General features: G+C 42.2%; 1 protein-coding gene across 4 annotated transcripts in view; it reads right to left on the bottom strand.

The window, feature by feature from the left end:
* rgs3a (regulator of G protein signaling 3a) overlaps positions 1 to 26,706 on the bottom strand; it is a 93,748-nt gene that overhangs the window by 59,529 nt on the left and 7,513 nt on the right. Inside the window, exons 2-10 of one of the 4 annotated variants that reach the window (XM_089020987.1) lie at positions 24,451 to 24,518; positions 13,874 to 13,955; positions 13,100 to 13,205; positions 12,425 to 12,863; positions 11,490 to 11,529; positions 10,291 to 10,610; positions 10,122 to 10,199; positions 9,914 to 10,025; positions 5,576 to 5,619 (exon numbers count right to left, since the gene is read on the bottom strand). In XM_089020987.1, coding sequence (XP_088877113.1) covers positions 5,576 to 5,619; positions 9,914 to 10,025; positions 10,122 to 10,199; positions 10,291 to 10,610; positions 11,490 to 11,529; positions 12,425 to 12,863; positions 13,100 to 13,205; positions 13,874 to 13,955; positions 24,451 to 24,465 — 1,236 coding nt within the window. In that variant the 5' untranslated portion in view covers positions 24,466 to 24,518. Of the gene's footprint in view, positions 1 to 5,575; positions 5,620 to 9,913; positions 10,026 to 10,121; positions 10,200 to 10,290; positions 10,611 to 11,489; positions 11,530 to 12,424; positions 12,864 to 13,099; positions 13,206 to 13,873; positions 13,956 to 18,089; positions 18,580 to 24,450; positions 24,750 to 26,706 lie in introns of those variants that run through there. The other 3 variants (XM_089020986.1, XM_089020989.1, XM_089020985.1) reach the window with 3 other exon arrangements.

Raw genomic sequence — 26,706 nt, 5'->3', positions numbered from 1 at the left:
AAGCATGCACACTGGGATGTTTGGCCCTGGGCCCTTCCTATAGACGTCATTGTGGATGATTAGCACATGATTGGCCCGCTGGGATTCGGTTATCTCAGTTTTTTGCCTCTGATCAATGGCATTATATTTCTATGCTTTTTCATGATCATCACTTTCCGTTCTGTTCATATGACTGAGCCAGTCACACTTTGATGACATAACAATGAATGCAGCCTTTTTTATCCATGGATTTTTTTTCCGACATTGCTGAAAATTACTATTGGTCATTAATACTGATAACACAAAGTTCACAAAAAATACAAATACAAACAAAAACAAATTTTTAAACGTTGAACCCAGTGCAGATCCCTTGCACAACCCATGTTATCTAATATTTAGTTTGCTTGGTTATTCCAAATGTTCAATCACCTTTTAGAATTGTTACTGTATTTTCCGCATGATAAGGTACAAGGTACAAGGTACAACCTCCAATGAATAGCCATTTTAAAAATGGTTTGTTCATATTTTTGGTGCAAAGAATAAAAGCTACAAAAGTGCTTGCATTATGCATCCACAAGATGGAACTGCACTAAATGGAATACAATACAATACAGACATATTTGCGTTGCATTTTTACAACCACCGCAGCTGTAACAAAGTGCTTTTTAGAAAGACCACTTAAACGATCACATCCAAGAAATATGAATATGGGTTCATACATACAGTATATTTTGCATCAGATTATAAAGCACAATGTCATCTTTTGAAAAAAAAGAATGCTTTCAGGCGTGACCTATAATGTAGGAAAATAGTAATTATCTTGCTGGTCAATTGGTTGGATGATGTCTAAAAATTTATGGAGAGTGCGGAGTGGACTGAATGTACATGTATTTATTTATTTGTGTGTTTTTTCATTTATTTATTCATGTATTGATTTTTTTATTTACATTTGTATGTATTTAATTATGTCTCTTGAAGTACTGGCATTTTCGTATTTGCCCTTCCAGTTTGCATGCAATCGGGCACATTCAAGCAGTGACTCATTTCCCTCAGACCTGACAAATCCATGTACACAAAGAACATGCATGGCGAAACTTAAAATGCATTTAAATAGAGGTGTTCATTGTTATTACATGTAATATCCATTGCGCCCAAAGCACGTTGCAATCCAAATGTCATTTTATCTCCAAGAGTTCCACTTACATCTGCAGTGTCAGACAGCAGGTGTTGCTGGAGAGAGTCGCCCTCCCTCGACAACCACTTCTTGGGTACAGCGCGGTCAGCCAAGTTTCCCATGACTGCTCTGACAAGCCATTGGTGACTCTCCCGCTTTAGACAATAATCCCAAATGCAGTCGACGCCTCACCTCGCCGGTTCTTCCTCTCCTCTTGCGTCACTGACACACTTCCACACACTTGACTTACCAGAGACCACCCAACTCTCATTCCGTAAATGCACATGCATTTTTCTTTTCGCGTGTGAATCTGGGTTAGATCTGCGCTGTTTTGAGAGCCGACTAAAATAGGGTGACCTCATGAAAAGCGGAGCACAGAGGCAAAGGGATTAAACCAAATTCAGATCCTGCCTTGTTTTATTGCCCAAGTAGTGCAAACGAAAGAACATGAAACTTTATGTACATGAACAATTTGTGCATTGTTTGATTGACACAACTATTCTGTGGCGATTGTGCTTTTTTGAGCCTGTAATAGGGAGCATTTTCACAGACCCCGCTTTATTCAGCAGAATAGTCTGTTGGACAGTCTGTGGCTGGATGGATACATGGCTTGAAGAGACCGCAATGAGAAGAAAGGAGCCCCAGCGCAAAGCACCGATGCAGATGTGGAACTGTCAATCGCGGCTAGGAATTGAAGCAGATTACGTGTGACAGGAGATGCGAGGAAAATCTCTTTTCGTCGATGGATGCTACAGCTTTGTGTTTGCTTTCACCATTTTGCTTGTAGCAGACATGCACATTTCACCATGATGTCCCTGATCCACTGGTGAAAAGGAGGCTTTGAAACCATTTTCTTTCATCTAGAACTACTTTATACAACAAAAAGGCTGAAGAAAGTGCTTAAGATTGAATACGTCTGTGTAAGCTCTCAGTCGTACAGGAGTGGTCCATCGATGAGAAGGTTCTTAAGATTGAATGAATGTCTGTGTTTTTTGTGTCACATTATTTGTTATTTTTTGTTGTTTTGACTTCAACATGTCACCACGAGAGTGGCTGCCTTTACAGCAGCTCTTGGATTTTGTTTTTTTTTTTCTACTTCTTCCCTTCCTTTCCTCTTCCTTTCATAACTTTGCGGATGTGAAATGTAAACGTATCCACTGCGGGGCTAATAAAGGCTAATCCAATTCAATGTCCCCCATTATGGAAGAGACAGTGTCAAAAATATATGGAGTCAAAGTCAACTGATGTGTCATAATTTTGTGCAAGAGGGGAAAAAATAACCTGACCAACCACTTCTGTCTCAGTAGTCTCCAAACTCTTTCTTCCGAAGGCCATTATTCACCTTTCACTTATTTAACAGACTAACACCAACCCGCTTTTCTTATACAGTATATGTATTTGCCTGCACTTTTATTTATGTGTGTGACCTCTGCAGGCCGGCAAGTGCAAGTGAATTACCAAGCAGGCGAGGGCATTCCAAACATCTCCTGCATTGGTCGAAACAGAAACACTGAGGAGAGGGTCAAGGCCGTCCCAGGAAGTGAAACTTGTATCTCTCCCTCCAACAAACAGCTCAGCAGGCTGTCTATTTAAGGATTCAATTTCGCTTTCCATCTCTTGACATGTTTGTCTCACGCGGCCATCGCTTCGCACACCATCTGTCAGCGCCTCTCGTGAAGATTCAGTCATCGTTCAGAGACGAAGGAACACAACCGTCGGTCGACGAGAAAGAGAGGAGGGGGAAAACAGGTCCTTCTCAAACAACACTTGTCGGAGACAACATCACTAACCACCGCATGTCATGTCTGCTATTTTCCTCTGGGGCTGTGAGACAGATGAACTGCCGACCCGATGAATGGACGACTCTGCGTACACGACAGAGATAAGCACCGTGGCGGCAGTTCGAGAGCAGATAACAACATCAATCTGACTCAAACACTCACAAGACCCAAGCTACCACAAAGGCAGTGCAATAAGACATCAGCAGCTTGACAAATGTGCGGTTGTAAGCTGCACAATGTAATTATTGAGAAAGCTACGGCTGTTGATGATGCCTTACGTCTGCCATAGCAATGTAACTCTTCCCAAAATAAATCAATTAATAATACAGTTTTTTTTCTAAATTGAGCTCCATCAGTGCCTTTTAATGTAATATAAGGCAAAAATGAGAACAGAATTAAAGTTATGGCTCGTAAACTATAATTCGCATGTCCATAAATCTGCCCTAACACACAAATCATTGAGCTTACTTTATAGTTGCCGGCTGTAGATGATAACATAAACAATCACCTCATGTCAAAGGTCAAAGGTGAAATAAACTTGGCCAACTGTCTTTTGACAAATACTTCAGGCAAACCAAGTCAAGCATACTTTCCCACCCAAGTTCTTAGATCGACTGTTCCGCATTGTTGAATGTCCCGTTAACTACTGTGCACTGCTGCTGCCATTGGTAGAGCTATTTAGCAAAATGCCTCGCTTGTCGAATTTATATTTATTTACCATGCTTATTTGATTGTATTTGGTTTCATGACTTTACTTGTGACATGACAAAACGTCCCGTTTTGGATTCTTTTGGAATTATATCAACTGTTCGTCTTGAATGGTAGTTACCGCTAACATGATGGTGACAAAGGACAACCAAAACTGATCCCAGCGGACATCATGTACAATGTTGTTAAAGCGCTGGAGTATATAAATCAATATGTATTGTATTGTATAAATTTTGGTACATATAGAATAGTTAGGGCGGCCCGGTAGTCGAGTGGTTAGCACACCGGCTTCACAGTGCAGAGGTCGCCGGTTCGCGTCCCGGTCCGGCCTCCCTGTGTGGAGTTTGCATGTTCTCCCAGGACCCGCGTGGGTTTTCTCCGGGTCCTCCGGTTTCTTCCCACACTCCAAAAACATGCATGGAAGGCAGATTGACCACTCCAAATTGTCCCTAGGTGTGAGAGTGACTGTTGTATGTCTTTGTGTGCCCTGCGATTGGCTGGCAACCAATTCAGGGTGTCCCCCGCCTCGTGCCCGAAGACAGCTGAGATAGGCTCCAGCAACCCCCGCGACCCTAATGAGGAATAAGCGGTACAGAAAATGAGATGAGATAGAATAGTTCATTTTTACCTAAAAGAAAATAACTAAAACCTTCTTTAAAGCAAATAAATTTGAAGCATCATCCAACAATTGCAACTTAATATTAAAAAAAAAACATTAACATTTTGTTTGCCTAATTTATTTTACCAAAAAAAATGCTCTCTTTCACATAAATTTGGTCAAGAATCATGTTTCACTTTAGACTATAGTCTTGTGTTCGTGCTAATGTGGTGACAATACTGTTGTTGAAACAGTGTCAATGTTAGAAAATGTCAATTTTAATTGGCTTATGACTATGGTGCATTAGCATTATTAGCACCAGTGTTGGGTTAGCACAAGCATGGCTACTGAAGCCTTGCTAAGTAGTCATGAAAAACTGAGCATTATTTCCAGTTATGCTTGCGCTGCGGGGTGCATCCCGGAGGGGAACATTCCAACTGCACACTGTTACGTTCACATATCTCATAAAAATGTGCCATTAGACCGGCTCCGACACTCTTGCTCTTCCATGCTGTCCTCCGTAAGACATTGCTATTTATATCCACTTTCCTAATTGGATGGAGTGAAAGTTATGTAGCAACTTCCTTCCTCTTTTTTTCCAGCCTGTAGGATAGATAGCAAGACTTCACTTGCTCTGTTTGGAGCCTTTAAAGCATTCATAAGCTGCGAACAGGGCTGTGCAGAGTGTTGTGCGTTGTATGAATATGTATGTGCCAGGCCGTCAGAGTTTGTGTGACTTACACTGCTGCAAAGCTAATTTTCAGAGAAACGTTTTAGTCGGGAATCCCATTTTACATCAACTTGAAAAAGAAATAAGCAGAAAAGAGCATTCACTGAGTTGCTCATGCGACAGTCAGAGTCATCATTGGGCATTCATATCCATCAAAAATGCATACGGACATTCCGTGAGAGAGAAAAAAATGCATTTTCATTCAAGCTTTCTGCTTAACAAAAATATGAGTATAAGACAACTCCAGATGCTCACAATCACTAACATAATAGGCCAATCGTTAGTCAGGAATGTAGGAACAATCAGTGGGGCCACAGGGGGGGGTCCCGCGCCCCCCCCCAACCTGAGAGTAGGGACCTATCATAGCTGTGTCCGGCGCCACTAGGTCTGGACATTAGGGATATATAAATGGGGCCGATACGACCAGTCAGACTTTAGTTCGCTGACGAAGTCTCTTGGATAGGAGGCGAAACGTCCGAAACCTTCACTTTTGTACAGATGACGGCTGAAGAAACCTTCTCATCGATGGACCACTCCTGTACGACTGAGAGCTTACACAGACGAATCACTAACATACTGCACACGCTGGTAAATGAAGGTCTTACCTCAGTCATGTGAATAAGATAGAATCTGAGTTCCTCAGCATAATCTGCATGAAAAAAAAATCCATTAGTATCATGCTTACACTGCAAAACATATTTTGGGTTGAATTAACGAAATTGAATTTCGTTTCTGGATGCACACAATGTTATTTTGTCCAACCACTGGAGAAAATAAAAATTGAATATCGTATTTTCCAGTGAAAAGGGCGCACCAGAATACGAGGTGCACAATGAATTGTGTATTTTCAAACGTTTCCATATATAAGACGCACCGGACTATAAGACGCAAATGAATGAAAACAGTGATCTAATATATTATACAAATATATAAAAGGTTTCCAAATATAAGACACACCACATTATAAGGTGCTCCAGTAGAGGCTGAGGTTACGCACAATTTCGTCTACGTGGGGAAATTGAGTTTTTGGCTGCCGAAAGTAGTTGCAAGACCTGTTGTGGCTCAATATTACTTCACAAGTCTTCCCTGAATGGTGCACATTCTAAAAGATACCTTAACCTCAATTAAAGGATGCTCATGTCGCATTCCTAAACAGATAAATACTTCACCTTAAATAGAAACATCTTTTCTCCTCTTGGAAATCACCTGCAGTTACCTTTATACTTGATTTCAGTAAGCAGTATGAAAAACATAAGGATCGCCTATTGATAAAATGAACGAGATCACTACATTCTTTGAGGAGAATTCGTCAAAAAAGGCCTTCTCTGAAATAAAATTCAGTAAGCATCTGAGACCCACTGAAAAAAAAATAACACTACCCATACGTTTAATCCGTGTTGGGGGAAAAAAAGCCTCCTCACAGACTGATCAACTCAAATTAGCACCTGGTACTCACTGGTGTTGAGTAAATACACAAACCACAAAATAAAAAAAAAATACCTGCATTTTTATGCACGAAATTTATTTTTTTATTCAAATAAGCTACACGTACTAATTGTATTACTGTATTTAAATGCACAGCTATTGAAAGAAATACAGTTGGTCACTTCTCACAATAACCGGCAGAGGACACTGTTTCACATATTAAACCAACTGCTGTCCAGCACGTGAGCTCTGTCTTCAACAATTCAAATTAAACTATTGGCTGTAAATCCAATGTCGTGGAAACACTGTCAAAAGAAAACTAAATTGACAGGTCATTGTTTGCAGGTTGTGCGTCAACTTCATTGTTTCTCACGCTCTTTAAAGGACAACTGACGTCTCCGGACAAGTTGTGTCCATAATTTGTAAAATGGCTTCAAATTACTTCTACTGGGCGTATTTTAATAATATTCCACCGCATATAGCTATATTTTCGTTTTAAGACTCACGCTGAACATTCAGTCTTGTTTTTGAGTTGGTGACGAGTCCGTACGTGACGTCATAAAAGGACCCCCCCGACCGTAAAAAAGACGCATTGTACCGTCCTTCCATCATGTCAATGTATTTTGCTGTACTGTTTTGTTTGAAAACCTTGTGTTGCACCCAAAAGCCGCCAGAAGAGCGACTCCAAGATCCATGGAAGGAATTTATCAGCCTGTGATTCATTCCTCACAGGAGCTGGTCGCCATTTTTTTGCCTCTTTTGTGGGACGCTACATTGCAGTCCAGATGCCTCAAAATGACACGGAAGGATTCTTTAATCGATTGCAAACATTTATGCTTTCCTCTTCAGAACTATTTGAATCATATTCATAACTGGATGTGTAACAAGAAAGCATATTCTCCGAATCTGAAGCCATTGTTTGGATTCTCCAGCAATGCAAGACGTCTTGGCGTGACGTCACAAACTGGGGGCGGGACTTTCTGAAAATGACCAATTTGCCGCTCAATTTTTTGCAGATTTTGGACACTTTAAATCATTTTTATTGGTGTTTTGCATTTGAATAAAAATATCATATGTGTTTTGGGTATTTTAGATGCTATAAAACATTTTTCTGGTATCAGTTAAAAAACAAAAAAGTGACGTCGGTTGCCCTTTAACACTGAAGTATCATGTAGACGGAAAACTGGACAGCTGTTGTATTGCACACGCGCACACACACACACACACACACACACACACACACACACACACACACACACACACACACGAAGTTGAAACAAACACAATCCCCACTGGCGCCTCTTTCCTGACTGACGATGCCGAAGCAGAGGGAAAAAACAATGACAGGCAGGCAACAGGGCGGAGATGCGTATCTGTGATTGTGTCCGCTTTTGACAACACGCGCATACTAACACACTTAATGACAGGAGCAAACCTGAATATCACCTGCGATGACCTCAGTGGTAACCTTTTTTTGTTTTTGTTTTTTTGGGGTGGGTATGGTGAAGTATGACCCAAATATGCAAATGTACTGTAGCAATAAAAATACTATCTGTACTCAAAATAAATTATTCGATTCAACACAATGTAATTGAAATCAACTTGAAACCGATGTAATTTAAATCTATATTAATCCGTTTAATTCAAATTCATCTTGTTTTGTTTGATCCTCGTCATTTTCCATTGTTATTGTTTTTACTTTAGGATAACTTTTTGGGCAATGTTGTTTTATTTTATCTGCAATCACCTTGAATCGGTTTATACTAATTTACTCTACACCAATGTGAGCTATTGGCTTCTATTTTATATCAGGTTGACTTAATAATTACATTAAAAAAATATTTTATCTGCAATTGACACAATCAACCAGGGTAAATTATTTTCCATTTCAATACATACGCACATTATGTCATCCATCCATTGATTTTCAAAACCGCTTATTCTCACTAAATATAATATATTAGATTGTTTTTTTTTTCGTCATCCTACCCCTACCTCTTTCCTAGATGAGGAATATATGTCAGGTATTTGAACACCTACAATACACTGTCTGTAAGTAAGGAATCTGCTTAACATTAGGAAGTAATATACTTTTCTGAACACTATTGAAACAAGAGCAAATATGAAGCCATTTTCTCCCACAAAATTACATGCACCAAAGATTTTGGACAGTGGGACACTCGTAATAAAGATTTATGACAAGTGAAAACAATTGAGTACAAAGTAGCACAATAGTGTCCAGTATTAGTCATGCGAGAGAATGTGCTGCCAGGGGAAAAAAAAAGAAAGAAAATTTGACTTCACTACAAATACATGACTGGCCGCCCTGCATGTCTATTCTGTAGACAAATATTTAAAGTGAGTCACGACATAAGGCTGTCATTGGCTGCAGCCGATATTATGTTGTGTATTGGTACAGGAGATGACTGTTTAGTGAGGCCTGGAATGAAAAGACAAAGCAGCAGGAACTCAGCAGGGATGTTGCTCCCGAAATATCTGATGGTCAAAGGAGGGTTTATTGCTGAATGTAAGTGTTTTGAAATTGCCATTCAACACGCCTTAAACACAAATTAAGGGGAAAAATACGTCCTTGTATTTTATGCCCTCATGGACGCCTGTGGAGAATTAATCAGTGACATCGGAACAACCTCAGTGAAAAGCCAATACAATTGTTAGTGCCTTTGTAGTCTGTATTTCAAGGCCCGTTTTAATTTCAGAGAGGTATGGAATCTGAGACACTTTTTTTCACAAAATAAAAGTCTTTCTTGCGGGTTATTATGTATCCATCCATCCATCCATCCATCCATCCATCCATCCATTCATTCATTCATTCATTCATCCATCCATCCATTCATTCATTTTCCGATTCATTTTAACCTGACAAGGATTGTGGGAGAGTGCTGGAGACTATCCCAGCTATCTTCAGGCAATTGGCAGGAGAGGGACTGAACCCATTGCCAACCAATCACCGGGCACAGGGAGACGAACAATAGTCCTCACTTACACTCACACCTATGGACATTGCCAATTTAGAGTGATTTAATGTTTTTGAAATGTGGGAGGAGAAAACGAAGAGAATCCACACAGGCCAACTCCAGGAGGATGGAGCGGGGATTGTTACCCCAACCTCTGCCCTGTGAGGTTGATGCGCTAACCAATAAACCATTGGGCCTTTTATTATTTACTTATTACAAATTTGCCTTTTGTCATTTACTCATTAAAATTACTATTATTTTTTTGGCTGGGGGAGACAGTAAAGTGTAATTTTATTCTTATGAAATATAAACCTAACACTTAATTCATGAATATTATTCTTATTGTTAATCTTATTCTTATTCAAACCTGATGTGCTCGAGAAAAAAATAAAACGAGAGTACTGTAGTTTTGGATTCAGCTCATAAATCAAAACCAAACAAAACAAAAAAATTAAACCGTTCCATTGCATCTGCGACAAATAAAAATTGAGAAAATGTGACCAATCGTGCTATCAGCACGCATTTTGACGTGATCATACATACCATCCTGAAGTCGCAGATGTCGCAGGTACAAAGGACTCTGAAGAACGTTACATTTACCAGGCTCATCCTCTCTCGTGACCAACATTAAGTCTGTGTAGACGAACACAGTAACCTGCAACAGATGATGCAATAAAACAACAATTAAAAGATAAGGATTATTTATTCATATTTTTTATAGTCAGAAAATTACAAGATAGGTGTGACTGACCTTGAGGGAATGATGCTTGCTCTCATGCAAAATCATCTCCTCTGTTATGATAAGAGCTCGACTGCACAGGTCCAACGGCTGCTTACACAAAGGTTAGCTCGATGAGGATTATCATCACTAAAGGAGAGGAAAGTCCCGGCATAATAAATAAAATAAAAAACAGCCTCACCTGGACAAAGATGGGGAAGATGAGGATTTTGGGCGCCACGGAAACATAGCCATAGTTTCCATGAGGGACATGCGAGCGAACTATGGTGCAGTTTTGGTAGTTGGCAAAGTTAGCACTCTGCTGCGGGTGTTTGGGCACGCCGGTCCCGACAGAGGTGGGTTTTGAGGTCTTGTCGTTATTGGAGCGGCGCAGAAAGCCGGAGCGGCTGGAGAAAGGACCACCTCCGCTTGAACCCGATGAAAAGGTTCCGACGCCACTAGCGGTCCCCGCGACATGATTTTGAGCCTCAGAGGCCTGGCGCGTGTTGTACATCCTGCTCACTGAAAGACAATATTTTCACGATGATGAGAAATTGAGAGTGAAACATGCAGACAATGAGTTTATCTGTCAGAGTATACAGTATGTAGTTTTCTTAGTCATGTAATGTCAGTGCCATTTGACTGTCATCGCTGGACAGCACTGGGGCTTTTTTGAGCCTGTAATGGGCAGCATTTTCACAGCCTCACTTTGTTCAGCGGAAAGGTTGGTGCTGTTGGACAGTTTGCGGGTGGATGGATGAATGGCTTGAAGAGCCAACAATGAGAAGAAAGGAGCGTCAGCGCAGAGCGCCGATGCGTATGTGGAACTGTCTCGGCTTGGAATTGAAGCGGATTTACGTGGGACGTGAAATGTGTGACAATCTCTTTTCGTCAATGGATGCTACAGCTTCGTGTTTGCTTTCAACATTTAGCTTGTAGCAGACGTGGACATTCCACCATGACGTCCCTAATCCAGTGGTGAAAAGGATGCTTTGATCGTGTCCTCTTTCATGTAGAACTGCTTCATACAACCAAGATGGTGCAGAAAGTGCCAAAGATTGAAGACTGTGACTTTTGTGTTGTGTTATATTATTATGTTGTTTTGTTTGTTGTTTTGAGTTCATGATGGTGCCGCTAGAGTGGATGACTTTACAACTGCTCTGTATTTTGTCTTTCTACTTCTTCCTTTCTTTTCCTCTTCCTTCAATAACTTTGCAGCTGTGAAATGATTTTTTCTCCACCGCAAGATTCATAAAGGCTAATTCAATCCAATCCAACCCAATCTAAACCAATGAACCTTGGCCACAGCTGTGGAAAAATTAACACTTTTCCAGTGCCACTGACAGTGGATTGAAAAAGCGTAGCGCAAAAAAGAACAATGAAAATGTACCGATGTCTTACCTAATGTTCCCTGATTTTCCTCATAAACCGGCCTCAAGATCTGAAAGCAGAAAAATTGCGACTTTAGCTCATTTTACACTCAACTCAAATCATGTCGGGTTTGGTCATCATAACTTGACATGTTTATGTTGCCATGTCGTCACTTTGGAGTGAGAGAACTTGATAGCATTGTGTTGCTGTTTCCAGCAGTCCTTTCAAGGTAAATTTAGCCCGTACATCCAAACAATGCTCATGACTCAAATGATACATTCTGGGTATTGTGCAATGAACCTATCAATATTATTCTATATGTTTTGTACTGTGACTGTGATTCATTTTTATAGTCTCAATCGTCCCCCTTATTTCACTTGCAATGTGACACACGGGGGTGTTTTCATGTTCTAAACAAGTCGTCAACTTTGTGTGTACAGAAAGAGAAATAAAGGTTAGGGCTGTTAGTCAGTTGCTCTCACACAAATGTGTTAGTAATGTATAATTACAGCGTTATTAACTAAGGAACTCATTTCAGTCTTTGTTTTGACAAGTTTTATTTATTGGTGCAACCACTAGATGAAGCCATTGGTACACGCTGTACATAGTTGTGAAAAGAATTCCTGATGTTTCAACCTTGAACTGTTGCATTAAACATGGTCAAAATCGATAGGATATCTGCGAGATATATGATGCCGTTAAACTCATGCTTTGTTTACCAGGTGTCTTTGTATGGCCGGACATAATAATGGCGGACTAAGTGCTTTATTGTCGTTTGAATGCCCTTCCTGTGTTCACAATAAAAGGACGATTGAAGGAAGCCATTGTGAAAAGTCACTGTATCAATTGGCACCGGGGATGAAGGGTAAGGAGACATATCTAGCGTGAGCCATCATGTGACCAGGGTGAGGATGAGGAGGACGGAGGAGATGATGAAGATGCAGCCCACCACCAGTCTGCGGTACCTGGCTTCCAGGGTTGAAGGGGGACAGGATGATGTAGTTGTCCCCGTTGGATGCCTTCACCCTGGTTCCCTTCAGCGTGGCGGTGGGAGGGTGCTGGAGGTGCCGCGGCTTGCCGTCCAGCTCCTCAGCCGAGCCGCCCTGGGCAGCCCACCGCATGGTGCCCGCCCCTAAACCTCCGACGCCACCTGCAACGCCATCTGAGCCATTGACCAGAAGCCTGCGGGCGGCCGCTGTGCGATGGTGAGCCGGGAGCGGCGGCACGGCCGGTGGGGTCCGACCGGCAACCGATTCCGGGGTGTGCCGGCGGGCGGGCGGCGAGGGCGTCTCGTAGTTGGAATTGGACTGCATGTAGGACGGTCGGTGGATGAGACCCTCGAAGTTAGGCTTGGCCGAGGGGCCGCTGCGCCACACCACAACCGTGATCTCATTTGCGCTGTTTCTGCGGTCACAGCACAAGATCATTGTTTTGTAAGCAAGCCTATTTATTTGGTAGAATCTTTTCAGATATAAAAGACGCTTTGATTATTGTCAATATTGAACACAAGCCTTCCATCCAAAGTCGACTTGCACAGACTGGAGTTCAAAACTCTACCATGGTCGTAATTCGTTGTTAGAGCAAGAACCGAAAGTATTTGGGATGTGACTCAAACGAAACAAGATGGTGGGTGATCTTACCGGATGGCATGAGCCAAATCGGCACATTTCCACTGCTCCACAGGCTGACCGTTGAGCTGCAGGAGAGTATCCAACTGTAGGAGACCCGCCTGGTCCGCGGGGCCACCTGCCACGGAGAATACAACAAAGACGCGTCAATCACGATACAATTCCAGTGCATGTGCTTTTTTCCTTGCTTGTTTATTTGATTCAAGGGGAAAATTTATGTGGGCTTCCCCTATTAACGGTGACACCCCGCTGCTTGTCTTGATCCTTGTGGTAATCCTCAAAGCAGAAGGATAAAAAACAGAAGGCCCACACGCTTTTTATGACGGGAAGAATTATTCATGAGGCATCAAAGGTGGATCGGTGATTGGAAAACTGGAGCAATATTGTGAATAGGGGACTGTTTAAATCCAGCAGAGGTAGACTGAACCTCATTGGTTATGGGTGAAAATAATGAATGTGACAGTGTCATTGTACAAGCTGCATTTGCACCAGTTTTCGCCATCGGCCCAGTTTGGTGCTCGGTGCATTTTCATTTCACAGAGTAGCCAAATGACTCAAGCGATGCATCTCATAGTGCCAGTTTCTGACAACCATGAAATAAACAATGAAATGAGAATGCACAGCGATCCTCTTGTTTGTTGGAATATATAGGAATCATCACCCCTATCAGGATTTAACAGTTTGAATCATACCAGGATATGAACGAAATCGCTTGGGGGTAAGGGTGGGGGGGGGGGTGACATGGCATTAGATTGGTTTGGATCATTCTGAAAAGAAGATTCTTGCCTGGATCAACAGCCTGCACCCTCACAGGCGAATCCGAACAGATGGTGAATCCGTATCCATCCTTTCCTCGAAAGATAGTCACCTGGAACACAGAGATACAAACAACTCATTATATCGCCAGTAGTCAGCTTTATTTTTACGTAACAACCAACAGGCAGATGTGAATGGAGCGTGCTGGTAATCCAACCGGCTCCCTATCCAACATGAGTGATTAAGCAGATTTGTTTTCTGAGTCTGCTTCCTACGTGAACTGTCTTGACGGCAGTTTTCCTGAGGAAGCCAATTAGCTGAGCTGGTGAGAAAAACAACTCCCAGAGAAAGGAGATTGACTTTCTTTGTTCATAACCGGTGGAGGAATGGATCGCCTGGGATGGCATTCCCAGGTAACCAAGCTCCCATTTATACGACAAATGTGTAAAAAATAAATTAAAATGAAAATTAAAATTAAAATATAACACGAATAATACTACTACTACTACTAATAATAATAATATGGGAACATTGGAAAACAAATATATATCAAAAGAAAAAATGCAGAATGTGTATAATTTTAGCATTCACATCCATTTTGTTCCATTACACCATTTTGAACAGGCTACAAAGTCAGCTCATCATCATACGGGAGGGGCTCAGAGTCGAGCCTCTTCTCCTCCACATTAAGAGGAGCCAGATGAGGTGGTTTGGGCATGTGATTAGGATGCCTCCCTGGGAGGTGTTCCAGACATGCCCCAATGGCAGAAGACCCCAGGGACGACCCAGGACATGCTGGGGAGACTATGTCACCCACCTGGCCTGGGAACACCTCGGGAATCCGCCTGGAAGAGCTTAAAGAAGTGGCTGGGGAGAGGGAAGTCTGAGCTTCCTTACTGAAGCTGGTGCCCCCACGACCTGACCTCGGATAAGAAGATGCATGGATGGATCATACGACCCCTTTTGAAATCATCCGTGAGTCAAAAAGAAATCAGTCGAACTGGAATTGGACTTCGGAAAGCTGCAAGATGAATGCCAGGCCAGTAGTTGGTGATGCTCCTGTCAGGAGACACCCCCCCCCCCCGCTCCCCCGACGGTATCGAGCCTTTCACAATAAGGCATTTCCAAGTCCCGCAATGCTAATAAACACATTATTTTTTAAATGACTTTCCAAGAGTCACGTAAACAAAAAACTGCACAACCCTATTTAATGAATGCTCCACAGGAACTATGTTTCCAAACGCCGACATTTTGCTTAACGTCAACATTCGAAATGCAAAAGAACAAGAAATAGTGGGAGTCATGTGCCGTCCGTGGCTGTTGCGTCTTCTCCTTGGATGTCAAACTTGTGATTAATTTGATGATCGCATGCTGCACACTGAGGCTTCGGTCGGCTTCTTTTCTTGTCCACCAATGTGTTATTGAAACTGACGAGAGGTGCTGTGACAGATTTGTCCTCCAGGGAAGGAAACATCCAGAAAATGCAGAGAGTTACATGGAAAAAGTCTTAGGTTTTTGGAGTTGTAAACAAATCTGACCTTAGGGGAGAAAAAAAGTTATTCTAAGTCAAATTACAACAAATTTAGCCCAAGTTAAGTATCTTTTTTATTCCATAAACCTATTATTAGCAACTACAAGGGTGAAAAAATCCTCAAGACACATTTAGTCTCAATGGAAATATTAAGTGGCATAATGCAACTATTCAAGGCCCTCGAAGCTTGCAATGACCTGAAAACGTCAAATGGGATTGCAAATTCATGAGAAAGACAAAACAGGGAAGACTGAGTAAAAGACCAAAACAGCATGATAATCAATGAAAAATCAATGAAAAATCACCACTACTAGACTGACAGAAGTCGGTTGCTGGAAAGCATCACAAATTGTACTGTAAATACTCTATGTGCCTATCTGGTTTTTAAAAAAATGACGGAGGTGAAAATGGCAGCTGCGGACACTAAGAAATAAGAAGACGATCAATCCGCTTTACTCTACCCAGCAGACAAATCAGCCCAGTTCCAACGGAGCTTGGGCGCCATCTTGTGCATTTTTGAGGAGCTACATTGGAGTCCAGACACCTCAAACTGATACAGAACGGCTTCTTTAATCGATTGCAAACATTTATACTTTCCTCTTCAGAACTATTTGAATCATATTCATAACTGGATGAGTAACAACAAAGCATCTTCTCCGAATCTTAAGCCATTGTTTTGATTCTGGAGCAAGGCAAGACGTCCTGGCGTGACGTCACGAACAAGGGGGCGGGACCTTCTGAAACTCGCCATTCCCGGGGTCATTTTGAAATTGTTTTGGGACATTTTAAGTCATTTTAATTGGTCAGCGTGCGTGTTTTGGGTATTTTAGATGCTCTAAAACGTTTTGTTCGACGTCAAACGTCAGTTAGGAAACAAAAAAATGGTGTCGGTAGTCCTTTAAGTGTGTTGGCTTTACGCGAATATCGTTGGTGACTGAATTCATTTTGTTGGTTGAGGTCACAAAACGCACACTTGCACCCACACAGATACACAGACACACAGGCACACACACGCATACACACGCGCGCACACACTTGGACATCTCCTGGCCAATTTGTCATTGTCCTTTTGCTATGACAGTGTAATCTAGGTCAGTATGTTCAGTGGCTTGAGCTTCACACATGCACACACATGCATGCCACAAGCACAACTAACGATCATCTGTATTTTGGTCATGAGAGGGAGTTTTGGGGACGAATAAGAGATATTATAGACACTATCCGACGAGAGTTGAAACTCTTTTAGGCGAATCCCGTTTTACAATGCTGCCACTTACCCCTGGGACGTTCACGTTTCTAAGTACCGATTTCACGTCATTCGTTTTCCATTTGCTGATTTTTGATTAAAATTAACACCTTTCTAGGGTGAATTTCATTATAACGACCAGATTTTCCCCACAAAATAGTGAAAAGGGCTTTGTTAGAAAGAATTGTGGGAAGCTAACTGCCGCTGCTTATGAACAAAATGTGCAGGCTCAGAGTACACAAAAAGTTGCCAGTTTTAGGTTTCATGTATTGAGTACAATGTAGTCACTGTTTCTTGATTAGTTTTATAGTTTCTTTTTATCATTTATTGCTGCCGTTTTGTTACATTATTTCATAGCATGTGAGCTGTAAATGGAGTGTACATCATGCTGCTGTTTTTATTATTATTTTTCTCAAAACCACAAATAAAGGAGCAACTCTTTTTATGTCCTGATTGGTTATAGTTCCATACAAGTAAAGGTCATAATTTGCTCGGGAGACTCCCGATTTTGACCACAATACTCACTTTATAATGTAACTATTGACACAATCCAGACAGTTTATTTGTAAGGTGAAACAAAAGAAAATGTAAAAAACAAAATACATTTTTACATTAATTGAATGCATAAATGAACAATGAAAGCATTTTTGCATTTTATTTACTTCTGATTTATTCTTCTGTAACGCTCACATTATTTGAACACGCAACACAGAGTCACGAGTGCGAAAATCTCCCGATTTGTGATTTCTGAAATTTAACATGTATGTAGTTCAGTTCCATTCACATTATTTATTTATTTATTTATTTTTATTTATTTATTTATTTCGCCGATTGTTGAGGGGAAGTCACTCTGAACATACTCCATTGCACAGAAAAAAAGTCAGACTAAACTTTTAGACCTACTGTATCAGAGTATCGGGCTTTGATGTATTTGAGGATAAAATACAATATGTCCTAATTATCAGTCAGTGTTGTATCACACTTCAATGACTTGACCAAAATATTACAAACTGTGCAAGTGTGGTGATCACCGCAAGCCACAGTAAAAATCCATCCATCCATTCACTTAGTACCTTCATTATGGGCCAATAGTACCTTATTCTTAAGGACTTGGTCTTTGGACCCAGAAAGTAACAATTAACGTCCCGCTGGAGATAAAATGTGAAAATGAGCTGTTGGAGAGATACATTTCCTCCTTGGTCACTTGTTTGTGTGCTCCTTCTAGGGAGGTAGTTTTGATTGTTGTTTTGGAATAGATGAGGCAGAAAACCAACGCAAGCACGGTGAAGTTCTAGACAGAAAATAGGGAGCAGAGATTTGAATGCCAGAATTGTGATCTATGGTCCGCCATGCTCACGCAAGTTCATTTTCAGACTGCAAGAAAGTTGGCTTTTTGAGACTCAACACTCTACCCTGAGGCGCTCCGTTTAAACCTCTCCTATTTTGACACCTGGCACCCTAACACACACCTGTGGAAGCCTACATCCAATGCAGAGGTGACACAGCCCGTGAATGGTGTGCATCACGCCTCCTCCTCTTCCTCCCGCCATCCCATTTAAGTCGGCCGAGAGCACGCACACGCTTCGGCGCTGATTCTCCGGGCGCCCGGCCCCCTTGCAGCCCGAGTACCTCCACAACCGCCTCTGCGCAGCCGAGTGCGTGCGGGTGTGACTTGGTGCCTCCTCCTCCTGCGGGGACTTGAGTGTGTTGTGGATCATCTTGGCCTCGCCTCACTTCAAATTCTTTCTTCTGTCAGACTCCTAGTAAATCTGTCGCTCCGCTTGCAAAGCTATGTCCCATTTATGATTGCTGTGAGTGATGTCATCAAGGTTGCCAGCCTATTCTGGCCTCCTCTTCATCCAGATCGGTTTGCCGTGGCCTCCTGAGCGCCGCTTGCGTGGACCGCCGGCGACGTGGAGGCGAGACTGGTGCTCAGGCCACAGTGTCGCTCCTGGCAGGGGCGCTCATGGGAACTCTTCAACAGCAAAAGAATAGGAGGAAGTTCCTCCCACCACCAGCAGCAACAGTGAACCCCCCATTAACGCACGCACACACACACACACACACACACACACACACACACACACACACACACACACACACACACACACACACACACGTACGCACGCCTGGACCCACGCAAACCACCAACCTACACAACCCGCATAGATTTGGGTGTCTGCCCGCGATAAGGTCCATTTGCTTCCTTTGTCCACACTATGAGCGTTGCACAGGTGCTGCTTTGACAGATGTACAAACAATTGTGATGAATGTCAGCGTGTTGAGTGTGTGAATGCGATCCAATGCCTTTTTTTTTAATACGCAACCAAAAAATGCCACTGGTCAACACGGGTCGCCAAAAGCTGTGACGCAAGAGAGTACACACTTCCCTCGACCTCTATCCAGACTTGTTTGTTATTTTTTCACCTTCCATACTTCCTCCGCTTTTCCTTTCAAGCCCCCACCGCCCTCCCCTGCCGACCACATTGTACGGAATTTCACAGCTCTGCGAATCCCTGACAATCGCTCCTCCTCTGCCAGTTATCCAAACAGCGCTTGTATTTTTGTTTTTAACTTCACTGCCCATGGGAAAGTGGTGCTAAGCGGCCACATTAAAAAAAAAAAAAACACGAACAAGAACGTTTTAGTGGAGAAAGTACCACCACCGAGGCCCAAGAATGACAATCATGAAACACTGGATGTGATGTTATTCTGTCCATTTGTGCCAATGGATGGTCCTCAGATGAGATTAGCCTTGATGTTGAGAATTTGGGACACATCGTCAGTAATGTGCCAAAGAATCATTGGGTGTTTCGGACTTTTAATCACTAGACACCCTCATCGATGGTGGCCAGCGACAGGTTGATCACGCCCGCGCTTGTGTCCCATGCCCAATCAGATGTTGAGAAGCTGGTGGGGGGCAGGGGTGTTGTGTCTTAGGTTGCTGTTATATGTGCCCAACAAGGGTCCTTCCTCTTCATCCAGATCCACTGGCTGCTTCTTTCTGCGGCTTCAGAGACTGATCTAACTGTGTGCCGCAGAGCCTGTCCGTGGATACCCAGGTCTTTTAGCAGCCTGATGGCGGAGGAAGCCACAAACCCTCTGCATCCAACTTCAATTGGATATACCTTAGCTTTCCATCCCCGCTGTTGCGCATCCACTGCGAGTTCTGTGTAGCGCAGCTTCTTGCGCTCATAGGCCTCTTCAACAGAGTTTTCCCACGGGACTGTGAGTTCTGCGATGTAGACAGCCTTGAGTGAAGGGGACCAGAGCACCAAGTCTGGTCTGAGGGTGGTGGCTGCAATCTCTGCTGGGAAAACCAATTGCTGGCCAATGTCAACCCACATCTCCCAATCGCGGGGCCTGGATAGCTGTCCAACTTCTGGTTTGGCAGGAGGATGGTTGGGCTTTTTCTGTCCCTCTCGGATGAAAAACTAAACTAATTTGTATTTTATAGTGTGTGAATCAGTGGCTATTTTAGTTACATTTTAAGTAAACATATAATTGTTCATGTATACCGTATTTTCCGGCATATAAGGCGCACCCAAAAACCTTCATTTCTTCAAAAGCAGATCCTGCACTTTATACGCCAGGGCGCCTTACATGTGAAGTAATATTGAGCCAAAATAGTTCTCGCAACTACTGTCAGGAGCCAACGACTCGATTTCCCCCTTGTAGAAGAAGTGTGTCATTCCTTAAGTGTGTAATTCCTTAAGGTCAAGGTTATAAGGCAATCCAGCCTCAACTGGTTTGCCTTATAATGTGGTGTGCCTTATACAGTAAAGTCTCGTTATATCGATATTCAAGGGAGTCCGAAAAAATATCGATATAACCGGGACTATCGATATATCCGAACCTGTTTGCATGTAATTTTCTCCTTGCGTGCATAGAAATAGTATCGATATAACCGGGACTATCGATATATCCGATATCGATATAACGAGACTTTACTGTATTTGGAAAACGTTTATATATTTATATATGACCATATTTTGCCGTGTATAAGGCACACCAGAGTATAAGGGGAACCCCAATGAATGGTGTATTTTCAAACATTTTCAATATAAAAGGCACACTAGAGTAAAAGGTGCACCTTCAAAGTATGGTTTTCCAAATATACTATATAAATAGATAAAGGTTTTCCAAATATAAGGCACACCACAGTATAAGGCGCTACAATAGATGCTGAGGTTATGCACTACTTCTTATACTGGGGGAAACTGAGTCAGTGGCTGCTGACCTGTTAGGGCTCAATATTACTACACATATAAGGCACACCTGCGTATAAGGCGCAGGGTCCTCTTTTCAAGAAAATCAAGGATTTGGAGGAGACATACACCAGAAAATAAGGTATATTTGCAAAACTTTTTTCATTCATTGAAGGTGCTCCTTATACTCCGGTGCGTCTTATACACAGTAAAACCAGAAATTTATGTTCGTTAAAATCTGCATTTCTCTTATGTTTTAAGTGACTTCCTTGTTCATAGAAGACGACAAGACTAAACAAAGGCTATCATTCTGAAGTGGAGCGAGTGGGACTATCACTCACACTGATAAGAGAAAAAACATTATGCAAGCCACATCTTTACTCTGTGCCAAAATCTTTGTGACAGGTTGTTCTTTGACCCATGGATCAGGCTTCTATACAAAAAGTTGATGTCATTGTGAATGCCCTCCTTTCGTCCAAAAACCAGTGCGAGCGGGCACAAATCCCATCAATTAACGGTTTGTATCTTTTCATGTCTTCCATTGGTACTGGCCGTGCCGTGGAATGAAACACTGACAGAGAAGGAATCGAAAAAGGGAGAGCGTTGCCCAAGTTTGTAAAGCTTTAATAAAGAGGCTGCAGAAGGCCCATTTCCCTAAGATCTCCGCATCGCGGTGGTAATGGCCGCTTTTCCCTGTTTGCTTTGTTGAAAAGGGACTCGGGTTACCCCGTCAAGCACACAAAAAACACTTTTGTCTCGCTTTCACGCGCCGCTGTTCACCTCTAAATGGGCAGAAGGACGGATTAGAGGGCGAGAAGAAAAGCAAGTCTTAGGGAAAGGAGATTGAAATGCTTGTCTGCTAGCCAGATGAGGCCAATCTGGTCTTTAGTGGTTTGGGTTCATGCTCTCCCGAATGTAAAAAAAAAGGTGCTATCAAAGGAGGAGGCAACCTTGCATGCATTCAAACCAACAAGGCAGTTGAATTCCATTTTTGTCACTTCATTCCATGAGCCAGCAAAATATTCCCATACTTCCAGGCAACATCGTTTTTGACGACAATACCCTGACAAATGTAAAAACTCTGATTTGTCATTCTACTTATATCAACGCCGATGGCTCACAACAACATAGTTTTTTTCTTCTTTCGATCGAAATTGATTCAATGGAGACAAAGGCAGGACAGAACCAGAACGCTGACTACAGTTGTCATATTCATTGAATTTAGCCTTGCACATGAAGTGCTGCCAACTCCAACCTCTTAATAAGTGCCCAAAACTTTTCGTAAATCCCTGAGAAACTCAAGCATCATCGACATAAAAACAGAATGTGCGGGAGGTTGCCATGCACAATGATGAGCTGTAAGAAGGAGGACCAAGGGCAAGGTAACAGGAAAAAAATAAATAAAACTGCAAAAGTATTGAACGGTTTTCCATTGCCCCTCAAATTTGACCGTGAATGTACTTTGTCCCTCCCTCCACTCTCCCATAAGACCGTCCCGATACAATCGCCACAATCATCTCCGGCCCTGATCAACAAGATATAAGAGGGCAAATGAGGGAGGCCGGGAGAAAACAGGAAGTCGGACTTTCTTTACAAATTTGGTCCAAGAATCCAGTTCCAGCCAGAGTTGAATGAATCACATTTCAAAATCACCAACATATTAGATGTGGTAAGCAACATAACTCCAAATTTCATGTAACTTCCACACTTGGTAAGATAAAAACAAAGGAACTATGCTAGGTTTATGTCGTTTTCGTCTCTACAACTGTGACGAAAAGGAACATTCTGATAGTCAGGACACTCACATCATAAACCAACCCAAAGAAAGGAGTCAAAGTCAGAATTTGTGTAAAAATCTGCATTTGAAAAAAAAAAACTTGTAGGCTATATTAACTCATTCACTGCCATTCACACATTTATTCGGGAATTGAAAATATGACGTAGAGCGCAAATCCCAAATTGGTTCGGGTTTTGTTTTTTACCTGCTTGGGTGACGATAAAGCGATGGCCTTTCTCTCCAAAGCCTCTAATATGAGTTGTCCCTCTGATATACTCATGCCTGATCCTATCCAAGCTGGTCACTTCCAAATAAAACCCCAACATCTTCAGCTCTGCTACCTCCAGCTCTGCTTACTGTATTTTCTTCAGTGGCACTCTCTCCAGTACAAACATCATGGCTGGTCTCACCACCGTTCTATACCCTTTTCCTTTCATCCTAGCTGAAACCCTTCTATTGCACATCACACCTGACATTTTTCTCCAGCCGCTCCAGCCTGCTTGGACACGCTTCTTCACCTCTTTTCCACACTCTCCATTGCTCTGGACAGTTGACCCTAAGTACGTTCTCCCTAAGACCCTAAGTAAGTTCTCCCTCTCTCTCATTCACACACACATATTTATAATACATTGATTATGCTTGCAATAATGAATGCTTATGCTTATAATAAAAATGCTCATGCATGTAATCATACATTCGGCTTCTTTGTCTTTCACCTTCCCACTTAATCATTCAACTAACTGAACTATACATTCAATGTTGGTGTGAAGTTCATAATGTGTGCTGCGAAGATGTTCCTACTCAGGAAGGACGGAAGGAGAGAAGTGAAGATGAATGTTTCTCTTATAAGTGAGCTAATCTTCATTTGGATGCCAGAGTGACCCAGCTGAAACGTTGATGAGAATAAAACAATTTTCTGCTTACGAGAAACTATCGACCAAGGCCAGTCCCTGATGTTAATAAAAGGGCAGGGGGTAGGAAGATTGTAGGTGAGAACGCTGTACTTTGTCTTGTCTATTCTGCTTGCAAGTAAAAAATCAACAGAGACGTCTTCCCTCCTTTTTTGTGAGCTTCAATTATTTATTGATGTAAACTTGAACAGTTTAAGTGCTATATAAACAAATATGTACCTATTGCATTGTATTTTGGACAGCTGCCCTCATTTCAAGCTTGTATAACTCCAGACCCATACAATTTAGGAATTAACTTTTTTTTTCTCATCAAAGAAGAGAGTCTAAGGTTTCTTACGCTGCATTGAATGATTATGTAGTCCTAAAACTCAATATTCTGTGGGTCCTGGAATTCGAATGAAAATGACAAACACCCTGAGTGACACAGAGTGGACACATTTTTGGACGCCTGGCAGTGAATGAGTTAAACAAGCAAATGAAAAACTGTAATGATGGTGGCAGCTGAGCCACATGACAGTGAATTTGCGTTGATTGCGAGAAAATGATTCACATGTTTACAACTGCGTTGTCATGCAAATAACTTGACAAGAGAAGCTATAATTTCGCTTTGCATGTGAGTCAAGTGCAGCGAACATTTTGACATCTCGTACACCTTCAGTCATGCAAGGGCAACTTTTTTTGTGTTCTTTTAGCCACATTTGACACCCAAGCTTCAAAGATTAAAGTCAATTAGTTGCCATGGTAGCTAGCAATGTGATACGGAACTCACATCGCTGATAATTTCAGTGAAGGTGTATTTATGCATGATGAGTTTGTTGAATATTGAATCGCGTATCTGCAGCCACGACCGTACACATGTGCCAAAAGCAGGGTGAGAAAATAAAACCCACAAGAAAAAAAAAAACGCAATTATGAAAAAGTTTGCACTACTCACCGTTAAGCATTGCATATTCTCAGGTCGGTGTGTCTCAGGGGCAGCACCATGGTTCGAGAGCGTGGCCTCTGAAATGTAGACAAAGGAATCACGGGCTGACACGGTGCCTTTAGAGCACATTTTGGCTGCCACAAAACCACTTTCTGGATGCAAAACTCTCAAAATAGTTTTGAGAGTCCATCAAAAAAAATGTGTCTAAGATAAGGAGTGGGTAATTACGGTCAGTGTCGGACTCGTATTTAAACTTTTCAGTGCGGAGTTGAAGAAAAAAATATATATAAATGAATAACAACCCAAGGTAGAGTTTGATAAAAATCCCATAATATGTGAGGATCCCACAAAAGTGTCCAAGAGAGGAGGAGTGCAAGGGAGAACAAGTGAGAGGGAAGGAAGAGGAGGGAGGGCGATAGAAGAGAAAAGGAACTCCTCTCTCACTCTATTATCCGTCCGTCACAGGGCTCCTGGGAGGGGTTTCCATGGTTACAGGTGACTCCCGCCTCATGTGTCCTTTTTAACTAATGCTCATAAAGGACTGCATTCAGCGCACGGGCCACAATGTGGACTTTCGCCTCGGTGCCTATTCCGCCCGTGTGCTTATAGCTTGTCTCATCACTTTATCTGCCTGTTCTGAAAAAGTTTCGAGTTGACTTCTCAAAGAAAAGGCAAATGCAGGCAAAGCATCGTTCCGAGAATGCCACGCCCTTTCCTGTCATGTCTCGATCAACTGACTGTGAGATGGGAAAGCACGTCCTCACCTAACATCTGATTAGGTGAACATATTTATTTATTTTTAATTGCTTTTGTGGCATGTTTATGATGTCTATATGTGGTACTTATCTATGCTGGCTTTTTTACATTTTTAAAGTTAAATATTTACTGGCATAGTGGACGACTGGTTAGTATATCAGTCTCATAGTTAGTGGAGAGGTCGAAGGTTCAATTCTGAGTCCTCCTGTGTGTAGTTTGCATGTCCTCCCTGTGCCTACATTGGTTTTCTCCGGGTACTTCAGTTTCTTTCCACATTCCAAAAACATGCACGGCAGGCATGGACACTCTAAATGTTCCCTAAGTGGGAGGCCAAATACTTGTTTGTCGATGTGTACCCTCGGATGTGCAAACAACCAGTTCAGGGTGTCCCCAGCTGACTTCCCAAAGACAGCTGGGATAGGTGACAGAAGGCCTGCGACCCGAAGATAAACTATTAGAAATTGGATTGATGGGAAAATGTCCGCAAAGGTTCAAGAGAACAAACTAAACTGTTCTTGTTTATATATTTTCTTCTTCTGTTGTATTTTCTTGTTTTATAAAAAACTTGTAAAACGTGATTTACAGTCATGTCTAATGAACCCAGTACAAGGGACAACAGAGAGCACGGCAGTGATATTCAACCGCCCTGCATTGAACAAAAGGTTCTTTTCAATGTACATTAATGGTTCCCATTTGTAGTGGTATAAAGCACAGGTGTCAAAGTCAAGGCCCGCAGGCCAAATCCAGCCCGCCACATCTTTTTTTTCGGCCCGCGAAAGCAAATCAAACTTGTTAAATTCCATGATGATTGCTAAAATCTGAGCCAAAAGTTCATATTTTTGGATGTCAACCACAATAAAAGTCATTATTCTTGACTTCAGATTTGAAAACGAGTTATTCATTAATTTGTTGTGTGCTCTATATGTAATATGTGGATCGGATTAAACATTCTAATGGCTTCCCCAATTCATAACGGCACTCGAGAGGAAACCATAACTATAATGTGGCCCGCGGCAAAAAATTACTTTGACACCCCTGGTATAAAGGAAGAAACATTACAGACAAAGGTGCAAAAACACGAGGTGCAAAAATGTCAACTTAGAAATGCAAAGTCAGGTTGTACTCAAACAGTTCAAATGGTGACAAATGCCACTAACAAAAGAAAATTACACACATCACTTTCTGACACATTTTGGGTAAACCCCACAGTACATTGTCTCTAGTCTCTAGGCTCCGGTCACCATGGAAATGCCGAAGATTAAACAGTGACCAAAAAAAAAAAATCCATCTGAATCAGAAAACTTCAGGGGTTCGACAGGGATAGAGAGCGGGGGCAACCTGGCTGGCTTTCGGCGCGGGAACGAAGCCTTTTGTCTGTTTTGGACATGGGGCATGATGGCGTGGAGGCAGCTGGAAGCATGAATGACATCAAAAAAAGAGGGAGAGTTGCCGCGACAATAAACAGCAGAGGCAGCGACCAGTGGGAAAAGTATACACGAGGGGGGGGGG

This window comes from Hippocampus bargibanti, linkage group LG18 (assembly GCF_051943395.1).
Source record: "Hippocampus bargibanti isolate YZ-2025 linkage group LG18, ASM5194339v1, whole genome shotgun sequence".
NCBI classification, from domain to species: domain Eukaryota; kingdom Metazoa; phylum Chordata; class Actinopteri; order Syngnathiformes; family Syngnathidae; genus Hippocampus; species Hippocampus bargibanti.
This window is presented reverse-complemented; position numbering and strand designations above follow the sequence as displayed.